The sequence below is a fragment of the Leptodactylus fuscus genome, chromosome 1 (genome assembly GCF_031893055.1).
Source record: "Leptodactylus fuscus isolate aLepFus1 chromosome 1, aLepFus1.hap2, whole genome shotgun sequence".
In the NCBI taxonomy this organism is placed as follows: Eukaryota; Metazoa; Chordata; class Amphibia; order Anura; family Leptodactylidae; genus Leptodactylus; species Leptodactylus fuscus.
This window is the reverse complement of record NC_134265.1, coordinates 299,190,504-299,210,764: the sequence shown is the minus strand read 5'-3', so window position 1 is coordinate 299,210,764 and position 20,261 is coordinate 299,190,504. Positions and strand designations below refer to the sequence as shown.

Here is a 20,261-nt window from a genome sequence, read left to right as displayed (position 1 = left end):
TATCCACATCCTTTCTTTCCTCTTTATTACCTTCTTCCTTTCCACCCACTTTGTTGCTGTCTCATAGCTCATAGTGTTACATAGGAAATAGCGCAAAGATGTACTAGGGTGGTAAATAACACAGATAAAGGGGGCAATATAATGCATTTTACTATCTATCTGTGTCAGACTCAAATCATTCCATGACATGAATTGGTGTTTCATTCCTTGTGCTTCTGCCAGGATTCACTGGAGGAAATCTGGGTTTAAACAATGTGTATCCAAATCAAGCTGGACCCCTCTGGTTCATTGCTGCATTTAAGGATATGATGGAAGCTTCTTTATTTATCAAACTGTTGTTTATTTGTGCAAAGGTGACTATACATAGTGTCAGGGTCTGGGGTTGCTAGGTGGGGTGGCATAGACACACAAGTCCAGATTCTTTAGTCCAAAACAAAGGTAGAGTTTTATTTCCACTCAAAAATATAGTGCAGCAACAAAAGGAAACAATACAAAAATAAATACCTGCCCGGCTAGGCTCTAACTAAAGATAGAATAGGTTATCTCACCTAGAGTAACAGAAATCAAAAGCCAGTAGAATCATTCAGGACACAGCTCCAAAAATATGCCCTCTCTGTTTGCTCTCCAGCCAAACTCTGCCCCCAGTCTGCTGCTGGAGCTGGCTTCTTAAGCCTCCCTTGATGAGCAGACTCTCTGCAGCTGAGTCGCTGCTGGAATATCCCCAAAGTGTGGACTGGAGGGGGGGTAGAATGACAGGTCCCACTACCAACCTACCTGCCATTCCTAAAAATCCAGCCCAGTAACCGGAACTCTGAAATAACCCATAGCAGACAATAGTTATCTGCTGAGAAACAATCTTTCTGGAGTTTTCTTATCTCACCCACCTTAGTAGTCTGGGTGAGATGCACACCCTCTCTATTACCTGGCCAGCCATCGGCTTACAATATATATATATGTATACACACACACACACACACACACACACTAAAATGAAGAGAATTTTGATGCAGACTTGTTCCTCAGATTCCTATTCATTACCCATTACCCTGCATTCCATGGAAAGCTCAAGCAGGATGTGTATTTTTTCCATTACTACTGCTGATTTGGGGGGGGGGGAACTGTCTCAAAATCAGTGGCAGATTCTGGTGTGTGAACAACTCCTAATGCCATCTCTAACCTGAGTATTGTTGCTGAACAGTGTTGGACTGAGGTTCTATGACTCCAAATGATTCTAGCGGCCCACCTACCAATAAAACCCGAGAATAGACTATAGTACCATTTAAATGTGGGTGTCTTTTGCTGAACTATTATTGTAATAGAGCATGTGCCCACCGGAGGATCCTATGGTACTTTGGTGAGTCAGTCTTATACTGTTGATGACCATGTGAATTCCTTAAATCCACAGAATAAGGCAATAAGTGTCTGACCGCTGGGACACACTGTCGTTATGAGAATGACAGTCTCCGAGTCACTTATGTGAATAGAGTGATGGTGCTCATTCATTCCCTTCTATGGGTCTGTCAAAGTACAGCACTCCATCAGCCCCTGCATGGGAATGTAGTGGTGCTCGGCAGGCATACATACACACTACTGCTCCATTCACACTGGGGGCCCTAGTGTAGTATCACTTTCTCCTGTGACTACCTTTAGAGGGGATGCTAGCCATCAGACACATGTCTGGGTAAACCACAGAGATTGGTATTTAGAGTATTGTTATGTACCATATCACATGAGTAACATAAACTACTTCCACAAAAGATGACAATGAAATCAGTATTTTTCTGCACAATTGTGGTTCAGTCCCTACAATCCTGGAACACCTTTAGCTTTACTATGGTCATAGAGGATTCTATGTACTGTATGTACTGCACTATTTTTATGTTGTGTATTTGTTGTGAGCAGTTTCATAGAAAGTGGAAACACTGACTAATGCCAAAGCAAATGGCCAGAGCAATGTTTTCCCTGCCTCGATTTTTAACAATTGATAGTGTCAGTCAGCCACAGTTGTTGAGGGAAATAAAATGCAGATCAAGTTCTCAGCATTCATTCCGGACAGATCACAGGTCTATAAATAAGAAATAAATGCACACTATGTTTGCATAGGAAATTGCACCATACTGTACTTCAGGTCATTGCTCTTGGAGCAGAAATCTTAAAATAACTAAGAGTCAGTGAAGTCCATTGTACGGCACACATGGAAAATCTTATCATGTTTAACCGTTTCTATTTTATAATCTATTTGGGAAATTTCTAAATTTATAGTAGTTTATGAGTCTGATGATATGTGAAAGGTGCCTTTGTACTAAAATATTGTACTTATCTTTAGACAATTACTCACCTCTCCCCTATATACATACATGCACACCTACAGCATTAGGGTAAGTTCAGACAGGAATTTTTGGTCCGGAACTTGAGGCGGAGGCTGCCTCAGGTTCCGGACCAAAAACCGTGTAGTCGCGACTGAAAGCTGGTGCACTGCATAGGCATCCAGCCGTACACCCCGCTCTGGATTAGGCAAATGAATGGGCCTAGCCCGGAGGAGGGTGTGTCTTCCGTCCAAATCGCGAGGCGAAACGGCCTGAAGAATGAGCATGTCGCTGAAGAGCTGAGCGGCTCCCATTGATTTCAATGGGAGTTGTCTTTTTGGTCAGGATTTTGAGGCGGATACGGACTCAAAATTCTGACCAAAAAACTCTGTGTGAACTTAGCCTTACTGGTTTTAACCAGTTAATGGTAATGATCCTGGCCACAAATCATTACTTTTATTAACTAGTGATATTATTTTTTATTTGTATAATATTCACAGTTGAGCTGAGGTGCATAGGGCCCATCAGTAAATTGCATTATAAGGGCCCACTCTGCAGCTACATACAACTATTACCTCCTTTTCATTGGCAAATTCCTAAATCTGTTCTACACATATTGTTTTCAGACTTCTAAGGGGCCCTGTTAGTAGTCCGGTTCTTGTCTTAAACTAGGGTCTTTTTAGCAGGGGCATAGATATATTGGGTGCAGTGGCATAACTACCGCCATAGCAGTGGAGGCAGCTGCCACAGGGCCCGGGACATTAGGGGCCTGGTGACAGCTGCTACCGCTGCTATCATCATACTCGGGGGTCTTTTCGGACCCCCGAGTATAATGATTGGCGGACCGGGAAACGTAAGAAACATGTTACTTACCTCTCCACAATCCTGCTAGGCCTCCTTCCTGACGTCCTTTCTGACGTCTCTGACGTCACATGAACCCGGCCTGCGTCCCGGGTCATGTGACGTCCGACGTCATTGTACAAGGACATCAGCGGAGAAGGCAACGGAGAAGACCGCGTAGGAGCCGGGGGACAGGTAAGTAACAATAGTTTTTTATGTTTTTATTCCCCCAGGTCTACGATTATTATACTCTGGGGTCTGAAAAGACCCCAGAGTATAATAATTGTTTATTGGTGTCCACAGTGGGACATGATAGTGTATGCAGGGGCCACTATGGGACATGATAGTGTGTGCAGGGGCCACTATGGGGGATAATACTGTGTGCAGGGGCCACTAGGGGACATAATACTGTGTGCAGGGGCCACTATGGGGGATAATACTGTGTGCAAGGGCCACTAAGGGGGATAATACTGTTTGAAGGGGCCACTATGGGGGATAATACTGTTTGCAGGGGCCACTATAGGACATAATAGTGTGTGCAGGGGTCACTATGGGGGATAATACTTTGCAGGGACCACTATGGGGGATAATACTGTGTGCAGGGGCGACTAAGGGACATAATACTGTGTACAGGGGCCACTATGGGGGATAATAGAGCGCGCAGAAATGTGTAGGAGAGGGTCGGTCGAGGTCTTCGGCGTCGGTGTCGGTGGGGGGGGGGGGGGCCATGTCAAAAGTTCGCCACGGGGCCCTGCCATTCCTAGTTAAGCCACTGATTGGATGCAGAGGTAGCAATCACTAGCAGGCCCTAGAGCCAGTATTATAGATAGTACATGGTAAGTGGGTACCCCGTTATAGGTTTTTCTTTGGGGTGCTTCAAGTTACACCTTTTCTGCTTCATAGCCCTTTGAGCCAGAGATACTTGCTCACACAACATCAGACTTAAGGTAACAGATCGATGCTACAAGATGACTGGTATTGCTTGGTTATGGTTATTGTATGGACAGATAGGCTGGTGTGTATGTAGTAGAGTGAGTGTACTGTGCTGTGCATCACTCATTTCTGGGGGACCACCATAGCTCAGGTGCTTACTGGGGGATTGTAATGGTTCATATTAAGAAAAAACCTAAAAACTAAGGGCAAGTACATACAGGGTTTTTTGGTCCGGAACCTGAGGCGGAGGCTGCCTCAGGTTCCGGACCAAAAACCAGGTAGCCGCAACTGAAAGCTGGTGCACTGCATCGGCATCCAGTCGCGCACTCCTCTCCGGATTAGGCCCAATGAATGGGCCTAGTCTGGAGGAGGGTGTGTCTTCCGGCCAAATCACGAGGCGAATCAGCCTGAAGAATGAGCATGTTGCTTCTTTTTTCCAGGAGCCGGTAGTAACGGCTCCCGAAAAAAAGAGCTGAGCAACTCCCATTGATTTCAATGGGAGCCGTCTTTTTGGTCAGGATTTTGAGGTGGATACGGCCTCAAAATCATGACTAAAAAACTCAGTGTGAACTTACCCTTATACTCACCTCTTCCTTCAGTCTCTGCTCCAGGAAGCTTCTGGGAGCAACAGGTGTAGTGTAAGTGACTTCATTATATTGCACCTGCTGCTCTCTTGATACCTGGAGCAAGAGGTAGAGGCCGAATAGTGATGCAGTGAGTGGATACACCCTTCTTTTGTTGACATAAATGATCTGCACCTCGGGACTACTTTGTTGGCTTATTGAAGGGGTTCACAAACACTGCTATACGCCATCCACTGTAGGGATACACATACAGAACTGGGCATTCATTGATCCCTGTCCACATACTATATCTCATTTACTCTTGCCTTCATTTTATAGGTTGGTCCATTCTGGGTACTGTTCCCTGACCAGATTAGACAGAGTTAAACACCTCTTGAACCTGTAAATATGCTTTGATGTACAGTATCCAGCATTGACTCTGTATTTATACTTAAAGATTCTGCCACGTGATTGACTAGATATGGTTAGAAATTTGTGGCATGTGGGAGTAGATGAAAACATTACCATTGTATGTGCAGACATGTCATTAATTTAAAGATGGTTTAAAATTGCCCATTTTTTGTCCCTTTTCTAGCACTGAAAGTAAAGTACAATGACAGAGTTAATATGGTGAGGCAAAATAAATCTCATATTCAGTATTACAAGTATACAATAAAGATGGATGTTTGCCATCTAGTGGACATTAGTAGACATAATGTAAATCTAGATTGTTGAATTTAATAGTATACTGAAATATACATTTGGAATTTTAATAGATATAAGACGTTATTTTACAGAAAATAATATTTTGTAAGTATTTTATACAATATTTTTTGGAATATACACATGCTTATGAAATGTTCTATTCTCAGGTTTAGGAATTTTAGAAAAATTTATTCGTATCTTTTCTGTATTTTGCCTGAAAAATTGTGTCTAAAATACTGACAGAAATACCACTTTTAAAATGCGTCTATATTGTTGAGATATCCCTGTTTTGGTCAATATGCAAATATGCTCATTGGATCATAACTCATCATTTGTATATTGACAGAAATGAAGCTATCTCGCCAACAAAGGCACCAAGTCACAGGGGAAAAACACTGTTTGAGTTAGGTGACCCTAAGATGGGCTTGCTTGATATGCTTGGGTTCTGGTGACATTCTCCTTCTAAAGCGGTGTTCACACTACCGCTGCTGTCCACCCTGGGGTTTCCATTGTAAACTCCGGGGAAACTGGACAGGGGACGTCTTGCTGGCGGTCAGGTTAAAACCCATTCATTTGAATGAGTTTTTAAACGTGAGCGGTGGTGTCCGTATGCGGCCTCTCCGCCAGGAAGTCGTCCTGCATGTACGACTTTGTCTCTGTGCAAAAATAACGGTTTCCAGGTGGAAAGGCCGCATACAGACACTGGCAGTCACCTTTAAAAACCCATTGAAATCAATGGGTTTTAAAGCTGACCGCCGGCAGCCGTTCCCTGTCCAGTTTCCCCAGGGGTTTACGACAGAAACCCCGGTGCGGACAGCGGCAGTAGTGTGAACCCAGCCTAATAGTATATCCATATTGATACACAACTTTTGTATTGTACAATTTTTAGTGAAGACTGCTATGTGGCCCTAAATGATACATTATTTTTAATGATGGAACAAAAAGAGCATTAAATTCTCATTAGATGCTTTTAATGCAATTTTTAATAACTATACGCCCACACTGGGATTCAGGTTTTTTTTACGGTACGCATTCTTATATATAGGATGATAGTGACAGAATAAATTGTGTACCAGAAAGCTGGTATATGTGTGATAGTAACTTTCCTCCATTATGGTCTAGATCCAAACTACAATGCTGACACTTTATGAGACCAGTCTTATCTGGTATCTAAGGGCAACATCAACAAAAATGTATATATTAAAAATATATTTTACACCAAAACTGTCTATCCTGTGTTTATATAAACAGGTATCAGCAGGCAGTCAAGGTGTCCGGGACAGTGGTAGTATGGCTGCTGTACTGTGGTCGACATCGCCTCTCTCTGCCGGGTCTGGCATGTTTTCTGAGCTGCTGCTCAAACACCAACCCCTGGAAGTCACCTGAAGCCACCCACTGGCAATGAAGGACACAGAATCTGCTCACAAAAAGGATGTAGCACTTCAGTGGCAAAGAATTTATAGATAAAACTCATTTGTAAGTGAGCTTGAGTACGTAAAATCGCAAGCTGTAACAACAAACAACATGTCACAGGGGACAACCTGCCCGCCTCTAGGGAACCCCATCTCTTACTCATGGGTGTCTATAAGTGTTCTGTTATTGGAACACAAAGGTGTCCTAGAGATGGCTTCCCTTCTTAATCTGCTCAACAAGATTGAGGATAAGGCCCCATGTGGCGTCCTGCAGCTGGGAAAAAACGTGGCGGCAACACATCGTGGTTCTTCCTGCAGCGCTTCAAACAGTAAGTTCGCAAAGGCTTTCTCTGCGGACTTTCTGTTTTAATTATACCTGTGGGGAAACCACCAGTGTTTCCATAGGTATAATTGACATGCTGCGATTTCCAAAACCACACCAGTTTTGGAAATCATGGTGTGTCCTTAGCGCAGTTTTCACCACAAAGTGGCCATCAGATTTGCTAGAATCCCAACATAGAAAGAGAAGAGCTCCAGGCCTATAAAGACATTTACAGAGAGAGAGTGAGCACCAACCTCTACAAAGATACATAGAGAGGACTCAACCCCTATAAGAATACATAAAGCGAGCTCCAACCCTTATAAGATACATAGACAGAAAGAGTTACAAACCCTAAAAAGATAAATAGAAAGCGAGAGAGAGAGCTCCAACCCCTATAAATATACATAGAGAGAGACCTCCAACCCCTATAAATATACATAGAGAGCTCCAACCCCTATAAAGACAGATATATATATAGAGAGAGAGCTCCAACCCCTATAAATATACATAGAGAGAGAGCTCCAACCCCTATAAATATACATAGAGAGAGAGAGAGCTCCAACCCCTATAAATATACATAGAGAGAGACCTCGAACCCCTATAAATATACATAGAGAGCTCCAACCCCTATAAAGACAGATATATATATAGAGAGAGAGAGCTCCAACCCCTATAAATATACATAGAGAGAGAGCTCCAACCCCTATAAATATACATAGAGAGAGAGCTCCAACCCCTATAAATATACATAGAGAGAGCTCCAACCCCTATAAAGACAGATATATATAGAGAGAGAGCTCCAACCCCTACAAATATACATAGAGAGAGAGATCCAACCCCTATAAAGACACATATATATGGAGAGAGAGCTCCAACCCCTATAGAGATACATAAAAAATTATTTGTACTTTTACTTGATGGATAGGACAGGTCATCAATATCAGATTCATAAAGTAGGTTCATCTCCCGATATCCCAGCTGATCAGTTGTACACATGAGCAGCAGAACCATACAATGTACAGAGCTGGAAACGGAAAAATACACTAAGTAGTAGCCATGCCAGAATCTTACAGCTCAGATCTCCTTCACTTAAATTCATTGATAGTGAGCAGAAGTCCAACGAGGCAAATATACAGTGTATAGAGCCACCTATTTCTGGCTTTGTATTCTGACCTGGTACTCAAGTCCTGGAAAGCCCATTTAAGAGGCCAGTTCACACGGTGAAATCTGCTGCTGATTTTGAGGTAACTTCCACCCCAAAATCAGCAGCAGATTTTGCCTTAATTCTGCCTCCAATTGTTTTTTTTGTTTTTACAATTTAATCCTGTTTAGTTTTTAGACTCTAGTCTTAAAATGTGTAAGATTACAGTAGCTCATGCTGGATGATAAATGCTGTGCATTTAGACTAAGTTTACATCTTCTACTGTATTAGTTGTCCAACGTTGTGTTAGAAATTTAGCTGATACAAGGTTCCAACTCCTCCAAAAGACGACAACGGACAGGCAAACATAGCAGTTACATACGGAGCCTAGCAGAACCATTGACTATAATGAGATATGTCATTTGTCCATTGTTTTATAACTTAAAGTGATAGACAAAACTAGTGGTTATATACTGAAATGGCTGAAAGAAAAGACTGAATGTTCACCTGAAAGTCCTGCATAGACTCCACTGCAAATGTGAACGTAGCCTGGTATATTGATGACGTCTTATGATCAGCAGTATAAAGGACCCCAATGCTTGCTGCCCCTTCACTGCTGTACTTCAACAAAGTGCTATCCAAGTATATGTGGTTGTATTGGTTACTTAAAAGGGGTTGTCCGGGATAAAATCAAAATTAAACCCTAAACTAAAAAGCCTCCGCCTATCTTCTAATTTACAAATGTATAATTTCCTAGATCACCAGGGAAGTCATGTGACCGCCCAAGGCACACTTTCTGATAATCCGGTGCCACCAATACTCCCCCCCCCCCAACCCCATCATATTTACCTGTCTTCAGTCTTCTGGGCACAAAGTGTCACTTCTTTTATTTATGCCGACGCATGCGCAATAGAGCCATTATCCTAGCTCTATTGTGCAATCACCAGCAGAAGTGAAGAGCTCAAAGTTTCTGCCTATCACGCATACACAAGAAGTTCACACACAAGAAGAAGTCGGAGGGACAGAAGAAACTGATCTCCAGGACACAGAAGACAGGTAAGTATGATAGGGTGGGGTGGTTGAGTTAGTTAGATAGGTAGCTAGCAAGCTAGTTAGATAGGTGGGCTAGCTAGGAAAACAGAGAGGGGGTGTGAGAGATGGAGGTGGAGGGAGTAAATGAGGGATCAGAGAAAGTCAGAAATCACTCAAAACACTGTCCCATCACAAGGATCCTATCTATACTGCTTGTTAATGTGAATGTAAGACTTTTCCTAAATACATTGCTTCAGTAAAACTGCTTTGTTTGTCCACTATCTTACTTTATTCAATTCTTTGTGGCCACAGCCCTGACTTAGCTGCTCATGAGTCAAGTGATGTATCTGCTGCTCTCAGGGGGGAGGGAGGAGGGGCTAAGTGCAGGGAGCGAGCCTGTGTATCTAGCTATTCCTGTGTCTACACCATGTGACCTAGGTCCTGCACTCAGATAGGGGAGAGGAGCTGCTTTCATTTCTTCTGTTCTCCTAGTTATTAGGTTAGCTAATTCAATTGTGTTCATTATGGCAGAGACAGGCAGTCTCTGTATGTAACACAGAATGGAGTTGCTGCTACCTGTACTTCATAGTCCAATATGGGTGGGCGGAGCTACACGCTAATTTGGGTGTGGAGCTAAATGGCAGGTTGCATGAAACCCCGCCCACCAAATGATGCAAGAAACCAGGAAGAAAGAAGACTTTACAGCAGTGAAGACTGATGAGTATGTGAGGTGGGAATACCCCTTTAAGGTATTTTTGTGCACTAATAGCACTAAAAACCCCACTAATAGCATGGAAAACCCCTTTAACTATTTCAGAGAATTGAGCAGATCTGTACCTAAGCTTCATTACTAGAAAACTCCCTCCTGACAAGTCTGTCTTAGTAAATTCTTGTATCCCCATATGAAATAACCGTTCTGGAGCATCTTTTCTTATAATTCTGTTGTGTAGTTTCTCTGTTGGCATTAAACAATTCACAACTGGGTGTTACTATTCCCTTTGTGAAAGAGATGTGCCCCTATACAGTGGTACATTGTCAGGACTAAATGGACAGTGTCACAGAGTGCAGAGATTCCCCTCCAACTGGTAGCACCCAGTAGTCAATCTATTAATACACTTACTGGTAATTGATCAATAATAAAGGAATGGAACAAAGCGTTAAGAATTGTTATTTCATGTGAGATGGAAGTATTTACTAAAACAATCAAGTCACAAAAGATGACGGGTTCTTAATAAATGCGCTTGACCTCATTATTTTTCCTGATCACGTTTTCAGTTTTTCAGCTTATATTATTAATGACATGATTGCTGTTGTTAACCTTTGTATTATAAATGCAGTTAGACAGCTCATTGCTGTTTTTTGCCTTTGCTGACCTTGACATCTATACTCTGCACAGTCTGTACATATGGGGCGTGTTGCTGTAGAGTTAAAATTCTACTTTTCACTCAGATTGTCCTGAGCCCTACTGCGTGCCCTATGGATTTCTAGCCAAGAAGTTAATCATGGCCATTAAACTGGCACTTAATCTTTCATGGGAAGCAAAGTGAAAGCGCCGCACAAATAGGAACACAGTATTTGGCTTCTGTCCAGAATGAAAATAGACGCCTGAACAGCCACTGCATTCTAAGTAAGCAGCTATGATGCAACTTCTATTTACCTTAATATGGGCACAACCTTCACTGTTACCAGGTGACTGAGAACAGATATACTCGCCTTATTGTAGACCCATGGGAGAGAGTGCGCTACAATGCTAAGCAATGATGGATTGGCTGCTTTTAGTATCCATACTAAAAAGACACAATATAATGCTTCTTCTCCAAACTGCTGGTTCCTTCTGCAGCTAAGCTGCTTCTTTCCCTGTTTTAAAAATAGCAAGCACTAGTGCAGTCCATCCCTTCCCCCTGCATACCCACCAGCCCAGCCTATGAAGTGTTACTGAAAAGATTTCACTGTGTTGCTGACATTCTGCATACAGTGCAAACATTTGCTAGGCGAAATAGCAGAGGGAGCTTAGTAGTGTTAGTAGTGTGAGACGTGTGCAAGGAATAGCATGTCTATCAATCCTGCACCGCAGCATGGCCACAAGAGGAAAAGGACAGTAGACAGTGCAGAAAAGTATCCTGCAAAGAGAAGCACAAGCTGGGGCATCCTCACTAACCAAGGTCAGTAAGAAGAGCTTGTCACATAGGTATTAATGGAAGGCTAGGAACTGGGGGATTCTGCTTCAGAAAGTAGATTATTTGTCGCAGCTGGCACATAGGGGGCAGACGCAGATATTTCTGCAATAAATCTGTGAGATACTGTATGGTGATTCTGGATCTGTATTACATTGTAATGCTTCTCTAGAAGTTTGTAGATGGTATACCAAGGGGGCATTCAGAGATCTGTCAGTCTAATATGTTGCCCTATATAAAGTTGGCATTATTATAGCTTCAGGGCTGTACTATTAGTAGCCAAAACAATATATAAAAATGTTGTGCAGATTGGCTGCTAACAGCAATAAAACAATACACATAGATTGAGCGCTAACCTGCCTTGTCCTACTCCTTAGGAATTACAGGCTGTACTTTATAGGTGTATACACAGAAGCCTGTTGGTAAATGGCAAAGGAACTGGGGTTAGTGGTCTGCTCATGAATACAGATAGACTCATGCGGTGAGACTTGTGTCTTCACTGGCATTTATTTATTTTATCTTATTATTTTTGCTGTTCTACGCTATTAGCAAGATCCTAGAATACAATTTCCTTTCAGACATCACAATGTGGTCACATGGTACTGCTAAGGAACAGAAATGTGGGGAATCAGGATAAAAAATGGCTCACAGTAAGGCTAGGTTCACACCTGCGTCTGCTCTCCGCCTGGGGTTTCTGTTCCCCATTCCGCTTTAAAAATGTGGAGAGAAAAGTCCTGCAAACAGCACTTTTCTCCCTGCATTTTTTGCCCTTTTTGGGCAGAAACCCGGTGGACCCCATTATATACAATGGTGTCTGAGTAACTGCTTTATTAAGCACATTAGGTTTCCATTCAGGAGTCCCGAGGTGGACCCCCCAAAGGGAAACCCGAACGCAAGTGTGAACCCTAGCATAAGAAGGTTACCTGCTTTACAGCTTACCTGATCTCCAGTACCATGGGTGAAAGGATGGGTGAAATGGGTGAATTTCCCATGGGCGAAAGGCTAAAAATGTTTCCCACTGTATATACAAATTAAAACCACATTAAACATGGTAAATACACAAATATTCCTAATATCTACACATTATACGTAATATAACTTAATCAATGACAAAAAGTTAGCAACTCTGGTGGTGTAGTAATACTTTACACCAACAGAAGTAGCCGGACACTAGATGTAACTTCTTCAGGCTTTACCATCACTAGTCATCTCTGTTGTAAAGGTAGCAATAATAACAATATAATAGGAAATTCCAAAGCCAATAATACAGTCTTCTAAACTAATATGTAAATCAGCCTTTTCCCTGTGCATAGGCAGTGCCATCTTTGCAGAGGGAGTTAAATTACAACTCCTGAAACATAACAGCAGAGCTGAGCACAAGCCTTCAGAATGAGCTCCATCTTCATATAGACATGAGTGCTTTTTTGGTGCATGGTGAATGGCTGGAGGTTCCTTGGGGAGACGGTGATCTAGGTAATATATGACCTTTTTTTTCTGCATTTGATCTAGTTTGTTTACCGATACACGCAGGATTTGCTATTACGCTTGTATACCTCAGATGACTTGGATCATGATGGCAATCTAAATATAGGTCACTGCCAAGCAGATCACTGACAGCTACAACCAGCAGCCATTAATGCTTTCATCTGAACTGCTAGAGATTCTCTGTCTTTCTGGTGGCTAAAGGGTTAGATAGGTTTATGAATCATATTGTTTTCTACTTATGTATTCATTTCTTGTCTCTACCAACAATTCTGGATAATGCTGTATGTAAGTAAGGCTGATTATGGGAATATGTCAGACGCAGCATTTACATGTTATAGTTACCAACCACATTTGTTATTGGTGGTGTTTTTTACTAAAAAAAACATGTAGCGATATAGTTTCTTCTTGATAATTTTAAGAATTTTACCTTTGTAATCGATCCTATTTACTATGCTGCTGCTTTTACTTTTTAGCTTATTATTAGGCTTAGCAGTATTGAAAGAAATATTGATGTTACTTAGAAACTGTTAACAAGCTGCTATTGTTTGCATTGCTTGTCTGCATTTAGAACTCTGAGAGGTTATTGGTGTGCAGTTGTTTTTCAGTTTTGTCCTTTGGTGACATGTGACACATATGTACATCACATGCACAGGGGGAGTGTATGGAGTTGGCTCTGCAACTTTGCCTGTGCCATACACAATGAGTGCCAGCTGTTTTATACAACTGACAGCATCTACTATTATTATTATTATTATTATTATTACTATAGCACCATTAATTCCATGGTGCTTTACATTTAAGGGTTTACATAAGGAAAACAGAATATACAAAACAAATACAATACTAACAGTGACCGACTGGCACAGTAGGATAGAGGGCCCTGCCCACAAGGGCTTACTATCTATGAGACAATTTCTGAGATTGGAGATACACTATGCGGACACTTTCTTAGGACCTACACATTACACTTAAAAAGGACCTTTCACCACTTTTGGGCACATGCAGTGTTATATACTGCCAGAAAGCCGACAGTGTGCTGATTTCAGCGCACTGTCGGCTTTCCCGATCTGTGCCCGGTGTAAAGAGCTTACGGTGCCGGTACCGTAGTGCTCTATGGTCAGAAGGGCATTTCTGACCATTAGCCAGAAACGTCCCCTCCCTCTGCTCACAGCGCTCGTCCATAGACGAGCATTATCAGGAGCGGGAGGGGGGAGTTCCTCCCCGCTCCACAGCACAGCGCGATTGGCGCCGCGAGGCAGAAGGACGTTTCTGGCTAATGGTCAGAAACGCCCTTCTGACCATAGAGCACTACGGTACCGGCACCGTAAGCTCTTTACACCGGGCACAGATCGGGAAAGCCGACAGTGCGCTGAAATCAGCGCACTGTCGGCTTTCTGGCAGTATATAACACTGCATGTGCCCAAAAGTGGTGAAAGGTCCTCTGTAAAGGAGCATCCCATTCTAAATCTTTAGGCATTGATATTGAGTTGGTCTTCTATTTGCAGCTAAAACAGCTTTCAGGCTTCTGATAAGGTTTTCTACAAGATTTTGGAGTATGTCTGTGGCTATTTTTCATCTAGAAGAGCATTTGTAAGGTCAGACAATGATGCTGGACAAGAGGGCCTGACTTCCAATCTTTGTTCTCTTTCATCCCAAAGTTGTTTGATGGGGTTGAGGTCAGGACGTTGTGCAGGCTAGTCAAGTTCTTCCTCACCAAACTCATCTAACCATGTCTTTATAGACTATGCTTTGTGCTCTGGGACATAGTTATACAGTACAGGAACTAAGGGCCCCTTGCAGATGACCGTGGACGGGATTAGTGTGTTATCCATGTTTTTCCCGGATTGCACAGTGACCTATTATTTTTTCTGGGCCTATGCACATGATCGTGGTCTCTACAGATCAGTGTGTGGGACGGGAGTCTGCGCTGAAAAATATGGAGCAGGTGCTAGTCTGTTCTGTGTTTGCAGCATAGACTCACCCATAGAGGCCTATGGAAGACTAAAAACCACAGATGCATTAAATGATTAAAAATAAGAAAAGTCCTCAAACCCCCATTGCCACTTCCAGATATGAGGTTTGTGCCATCCTGTTGGGATTTGTTTATATGTCTGCAGTGGATAGATGTCCCTCCCTATACACACATAACTACCGTAGTCACACATAACTACCATAGCGGCATACAGCAAGAGACCTCTGAAGCCAGCGACTGGCTGCAGCGTTTATGGATAACTACAGTCGCTGCTACAGTTTGTGAGTGAGCATCGGGGTTCCTGATATGTAAACAATACTGCAAGCTGCGCTGTCTCGGTACTGGAGACCTGTGGGGGACCCAGGTATCGGTCCCCCGCGTTTCTAATATTGAAGATATATCCTATGGATAGGCCATCAATGTTAGAAACTGGATAACCCAAACAGCAGAAATTGGTAAATAAGATGAATAACAAATGTAAAAAATCACTGTTAGTCTTAGTAGAGGTGAGTCTATAAAGAGTTGAGCTTCACTTTAATATTCAGTCAATGCTGCTTCTGAGTTCTATTCATACAAGTATCACATGAACTACAATGAGACATGTAATATCCACATGTTTTAGATGATAACGGAAACATGAAGTGTTCCCTTTCTGTCTGTAACCAAATTCTTTAGTTATCAGTAACTGAGCTTGAAGAAGAATATGACAATGTTTGGAACGCAGTAGGTGCTATCTTGGATATTGACCCAGGTTTGTCAGATTTCCGTAGCTGCATGCTATGAATTTAGCATATAACAGTATTTATCAACTCACTTTTATGTTACCTAATGCAAGCGACATTATGATGAAAATGTAAAAAATATATTATACTAGCTGGTACCCGCGACTTCGTCTGCGGTGATTGTAGCAGTGGGTATATACAGGCGCGGGTAAGGTTTTCGTACTGTGTATAAGGGATGGGATATGAAATGTAACTTTGTATCTTGTTTTTGCTGTAATACAGAGAATACGTGAGACTTTTGTGTTGAAGTTACTTTGTATTTGAACTGCTATATATACGGTGTTCTGAGAAACTTTACATAGTGACTTTGGGACAGAGGGATTTGAAGTTAACCCTTTCCCGCCGATGGCATTTTTTGATTTTCGTTTTTGACTCCCCTCCTTCTAAACCCCATAACTTTTTTATTTCTCCGCTCCCAGAGCCATATGAGGTCTTAATTTTTCCTGGGACAAATGTTTCTTCCTGATGCCGCCATTATTTATTCTATATAATGTACTGGGAAGCAGGGAAAAAATTCTGAATGGGGTGGATTTGACAAAAAAATGCATTTCTGCGACTTTCTTACGGGCTTTGGTTTTACGGCGTTCACTGTGCAACCAAAATGACATGTCCTCTGTATTCTGTGTTTCGTTACGATTCCGGGGATACCAAATTTATATGGTTTTATTTACATTTTGACCCCTTAAAAAAATCCAAAACTGTGTTAAAAAATTATTTTTTGAAAAATCGCCATATTCCGACAGCCGTAACTTTTTTATACGTGCATGTACGGGGATGTATAGGGCGTCTTTTTTTGTGGGACTGGGTGTACTTTTTAGTTCTACCATTTTCAGGAAATGTTATTGCTTTGATCACTTTTTATTCAAATTTTTATCAGAATCAAAACAGTGAAAAAATGGCGGTTTGCACTTTTGACCATTTTTCCCGCTACGGCGTTTACCGAACAGGAAAAATATTTGTGTAGCTTTGTAGAGCGGGCGATTTCGGACGTGGGGATACCTAACATGTATGTGTTTCAAAGTTTTTAACTACTTTTATATGTGTTCTAGGGAAAGGGGGGTGATTTGAATTTTTAATCCTTTTTATTTTTTTATATTTTTTTTACTTTTTCTAAACTTTTTTTTTTTTGCATTTATTAGACCGCCTAGGGGTATTGACATGGGTGGGCGGTGTCGCGGATTGTCAGAGCGGTGGGGGTCGGCAAACATGGCTGCTCCGGAGCGTTAAAGAGAACCTCCTGGAGTATCGGTAAGGGGAGGGGCAAAGTGGTAAAGTATATGTATATGTGATTGTGTGGGGTTAGGGGCGAGGCTGTAGAGGGCAATAGGAATTTTGTGGCTTGCTATGGTCCAAAGTGTGTGAGATTGCAGAGATAGTGGTGTGAGTTTGGGTTTTGTGGGGGTCCTGGCACAAACGTATGTGCGCTATTGTGACGAAAAGTAGCCTATTGTTTAATCGGGTGTATTAACTATGTTTGTGGAAAATTTCAGCCAAATCGGTGGAGCGGTTTTTCCGTGATTGAGGAACAAACATCCGAACATGCAAACATCCAAACACACAAACCCACAAACTCACAAACTTTCACATTTATAATATTAATAGGACTATAAGTAGTAAAAATGTGGCATCACATTCTTTTTCTTAAAAATTCATTATGAACTGAGACACACAATATTATAGCATTATTACGTTCTGTATTTTTCCTTGTTCGAGACCCAGACAAAATAGATCTTTAGGTCATCAGTATCAGGTGGGTCAGTGTCTGACACCTGGACCACACACGATCAGCTAGTTTGCTTCCTGAAGCTGTATAGAAGGTACATAGCTGTACTATTCCAGTGAATGGAAGCAGATCTGCAGTTCCCTGGTGCCACTGCTACAGTGTATACACTGTATACAGTTTCTTTCTCCATACACTGTAATGGTGGCGGGGAACTGTAGCTCTGCTCCCATTCACTTGAATAGTATCAGAGCTGCTTCTAGTCTGATACCTTGTATATGGCTTCCAACAACCAGAATAGCTAATCGGTGTGGGTGGTTGTCGAACCCCGACTAATCTCATAAATACTTCATCAGCATCCATTTTGCCTCGGTCTCAGACAACCCCTTTAAATAAACATTTTATTGATGGGATGAGCTATAATTTTCTGTGTTCTGCTCTCATGTGCCTTCCTTTATCTTTGTCACTATCACGTGTTATTTTGTAATAGTGAGAATTACATGTGAGATAGGCTTCTGAACGGGAATATGTAATTTAGCTGGAGCTTTTAACATAATCTACTCAAGGTGATGGCACACACAGCAGCCATGGTGTTGCAACTCAATGTGTATGAAGGAGCATCCATCCTGGGTAGTCTAATGGTTTTATGATGTTGCTAGTAATACCTGATTTCATAATATGTTTTATCAATGTTTCTTGCCTTCTTATCTTTTAACTGGGAATGAGCAGATGAGATTTTACTATAGAAGCATTTTAGAATATTACGGGGCTGTATCTGATCACTGCTAGATCAATAGTTTCAATGAACCAGAATCTTTCAGCAACATTTTTAGTTTCAGAGACTGTAGTGTGATATTGTACATTGAAAATAACTTTCTTCTCTAATACTATGCTGCCCTGTTTAAGGCCTGGTTCACATCTGCATTCTGCCATTCTGTTCCCCTCTCCTCATGAAAAAATGTAGAGAGAAAGATCCTGCAAGCAGCACATTTCTCTCAGCATTTTTCATGTGGAAACCCAGAGGAAACCCACACGGACCCCATTATGGTCTATGGAGTCTGCTGGTTTCCTAAGGTAAAGGCTTTTTTATGCGGACTAAGTTTCCATTTGGGGCTTCCCCAAGTGGACTTCCTGAACGGAAACCCATGCACAGATGTTGCAGATGTGAACCAGGCCTAAGAATAGTATGGTGTTGTATAAGTTCAGTTTTGGGAATGGGTATTCTCTTCAAACAATATGCTATTCAACAAATATGAGCTTTTAATGATTATAGCAGACTCATAGTTATAAGTATTCTGTAGTTATGGGGGAAGCGTTCCCACCAAACCAATAGCTGATGTGTTCTGACTATATACACGAAGCCTGGTAAGAGGGGTTAGGAAAGTTTTTAGTACTCCCATCACAAATAAGATAAGATAAGATAATCGTTTAATAGTCCCACAGTGGGGAAATTTCAGTATGTTACAGCAAGATAGTAATATAGATACAGGGATAATACACAGTAATATGTTACGGAAGTAGACACACATATGCTGAGAAGAGAAGATATACTAGGAGTCCATAGCAGCTAAGGAACAGAAGAAGAAAGAATGAAGACTTCATAGTCATAAAAAAAACACAAACAGTACCGCGCCGTACCTAGCGCATTATCCTTTATACCAAAATTCTTTAGATACAAGGACAAGTTGGAAAATCACCTTATGATAAAATGTTGTATGCCAAACAAATACCACCTCTAAGAGGGTCTTTATAAGCAGCAATGAATCACCAAAGCAGTAGACAAGTTAAAGACCAATCATCCATACATCCAATAGATGAAAAAATAAATGGATCCGCGCTTACCCTCAAAATGAAATTTATTCAGTCCATCAAGATAAAACCATGTACACAACGCGTTTCGGAGCTATATCAGCTCCTTCTTCAAGTGTCCGTTTTGGTTCATAGTCATAATCATTAGTTCTCTGTGCGGAGTGATCTTCGCTTGGTCTGATTAGATTATACAGCCTGTTTAAATATAATTTTTCTGCTCTCATGCGGTATATTTGGTCTTATACTTAAAGTAATTCTGTAAAGTGAATATCAATAGAAATATTGGTTATCAATTTAATAAATGTTCAGCCTCAGAACTGCTAATTTTTGAGTATTTTTGTATAATATCACATACATATGACAAACCTTTCTTATACTTGATTTTTTGGATATATTTGCTATTCTTATGAAACAAATAGAGATACAGTTAATTATAGAAACGGATCATAAATAATGAATTTTATGCTGATGTAAGGGATAGTATTATATTATTTTATATTGTGATCATTTTTAGGATCATGGGCAGATCGATCACCACTACACGAAGCAGCAAGTCAAGGAAGGCTACTTGCCTTGAAAACCTTGCTTTCTCAAGTAGGTAAACACTTTTACTAGTGTCTCTTAGACATGTATATATGTCTCACTATTTCTGCTATTTAAATATTTTAGTTAAAGGATATGTGTCACCAGAAAATGACCGATTTTTTTAAACCAAGTTTTTACATGAAAAACATTTTTTGAGAATTTTTAATGATTTATTTTTAAATTTCCCTTGCTGTCATCTATATATACACTCACCGGCCACTTTATTAGGTACACCTGTCCAACTGCTCGTTAACACTTAATTTCTAATCAGCCAATCACATGGCGGCAACTCAGTGCATTTAGGCATGTAGACATGGTCAAGACAATCTCCTGCAGTTCAAACCGAGCATCAGTATGGGGAAGAAAGGTGATTTGAGTGCCTTTGAACGTGGCATGGTTGTTGGTGCCAGAAGGGCTGGTCTGAGTATTTCAGAAACTGCTGATCTACTGGGATTTTCACGCACAACCATCTCTAGGGTT

At 41.4% G+C, this 20,261-nt stretch overlaps 1 protein-coding gene across 4 annotated transcripts in view; it reads left to right on the top strand.

The window, feature by feature from the left end:
- The window catches only part of ASB5 (ankyrin repeat and SOCS box containing 5), a 36,530-nt gene that overhangs the window by 2,646 nt on the left and 13,623 nt on the right, over window positions 1–20,261 (top strand). The window contains exons 1-3 of one of the 4 annotated variants that reach the window (XM_075258413.1): window positions 13,063–13,198; window positions 15,561–15,636; window positions 19,711–19,790. In XM_075258413.1, the coding sequence (XP_075114514.1) occupies window positions 13,190–13,198; window positions 15,561–15,636; window positions 19,711–19,790 (165 nt within the window). In that variant the 5' untranslated portion in view covers window positions 13,063–13,189. Of the gene's footprint in view, window positions 1–11,172; window positions 11,417–12,791; window positions 12,902–13,062; window positions 13,199–15,560; window positions 15,637–19,710; window positions 19,791–20,261 lie in introns of those variants that run through there. The other 3 variants (XM_075258405.1, XM_075258422.1, XM_075258398.1) reach the window with 3 other exon arrangements.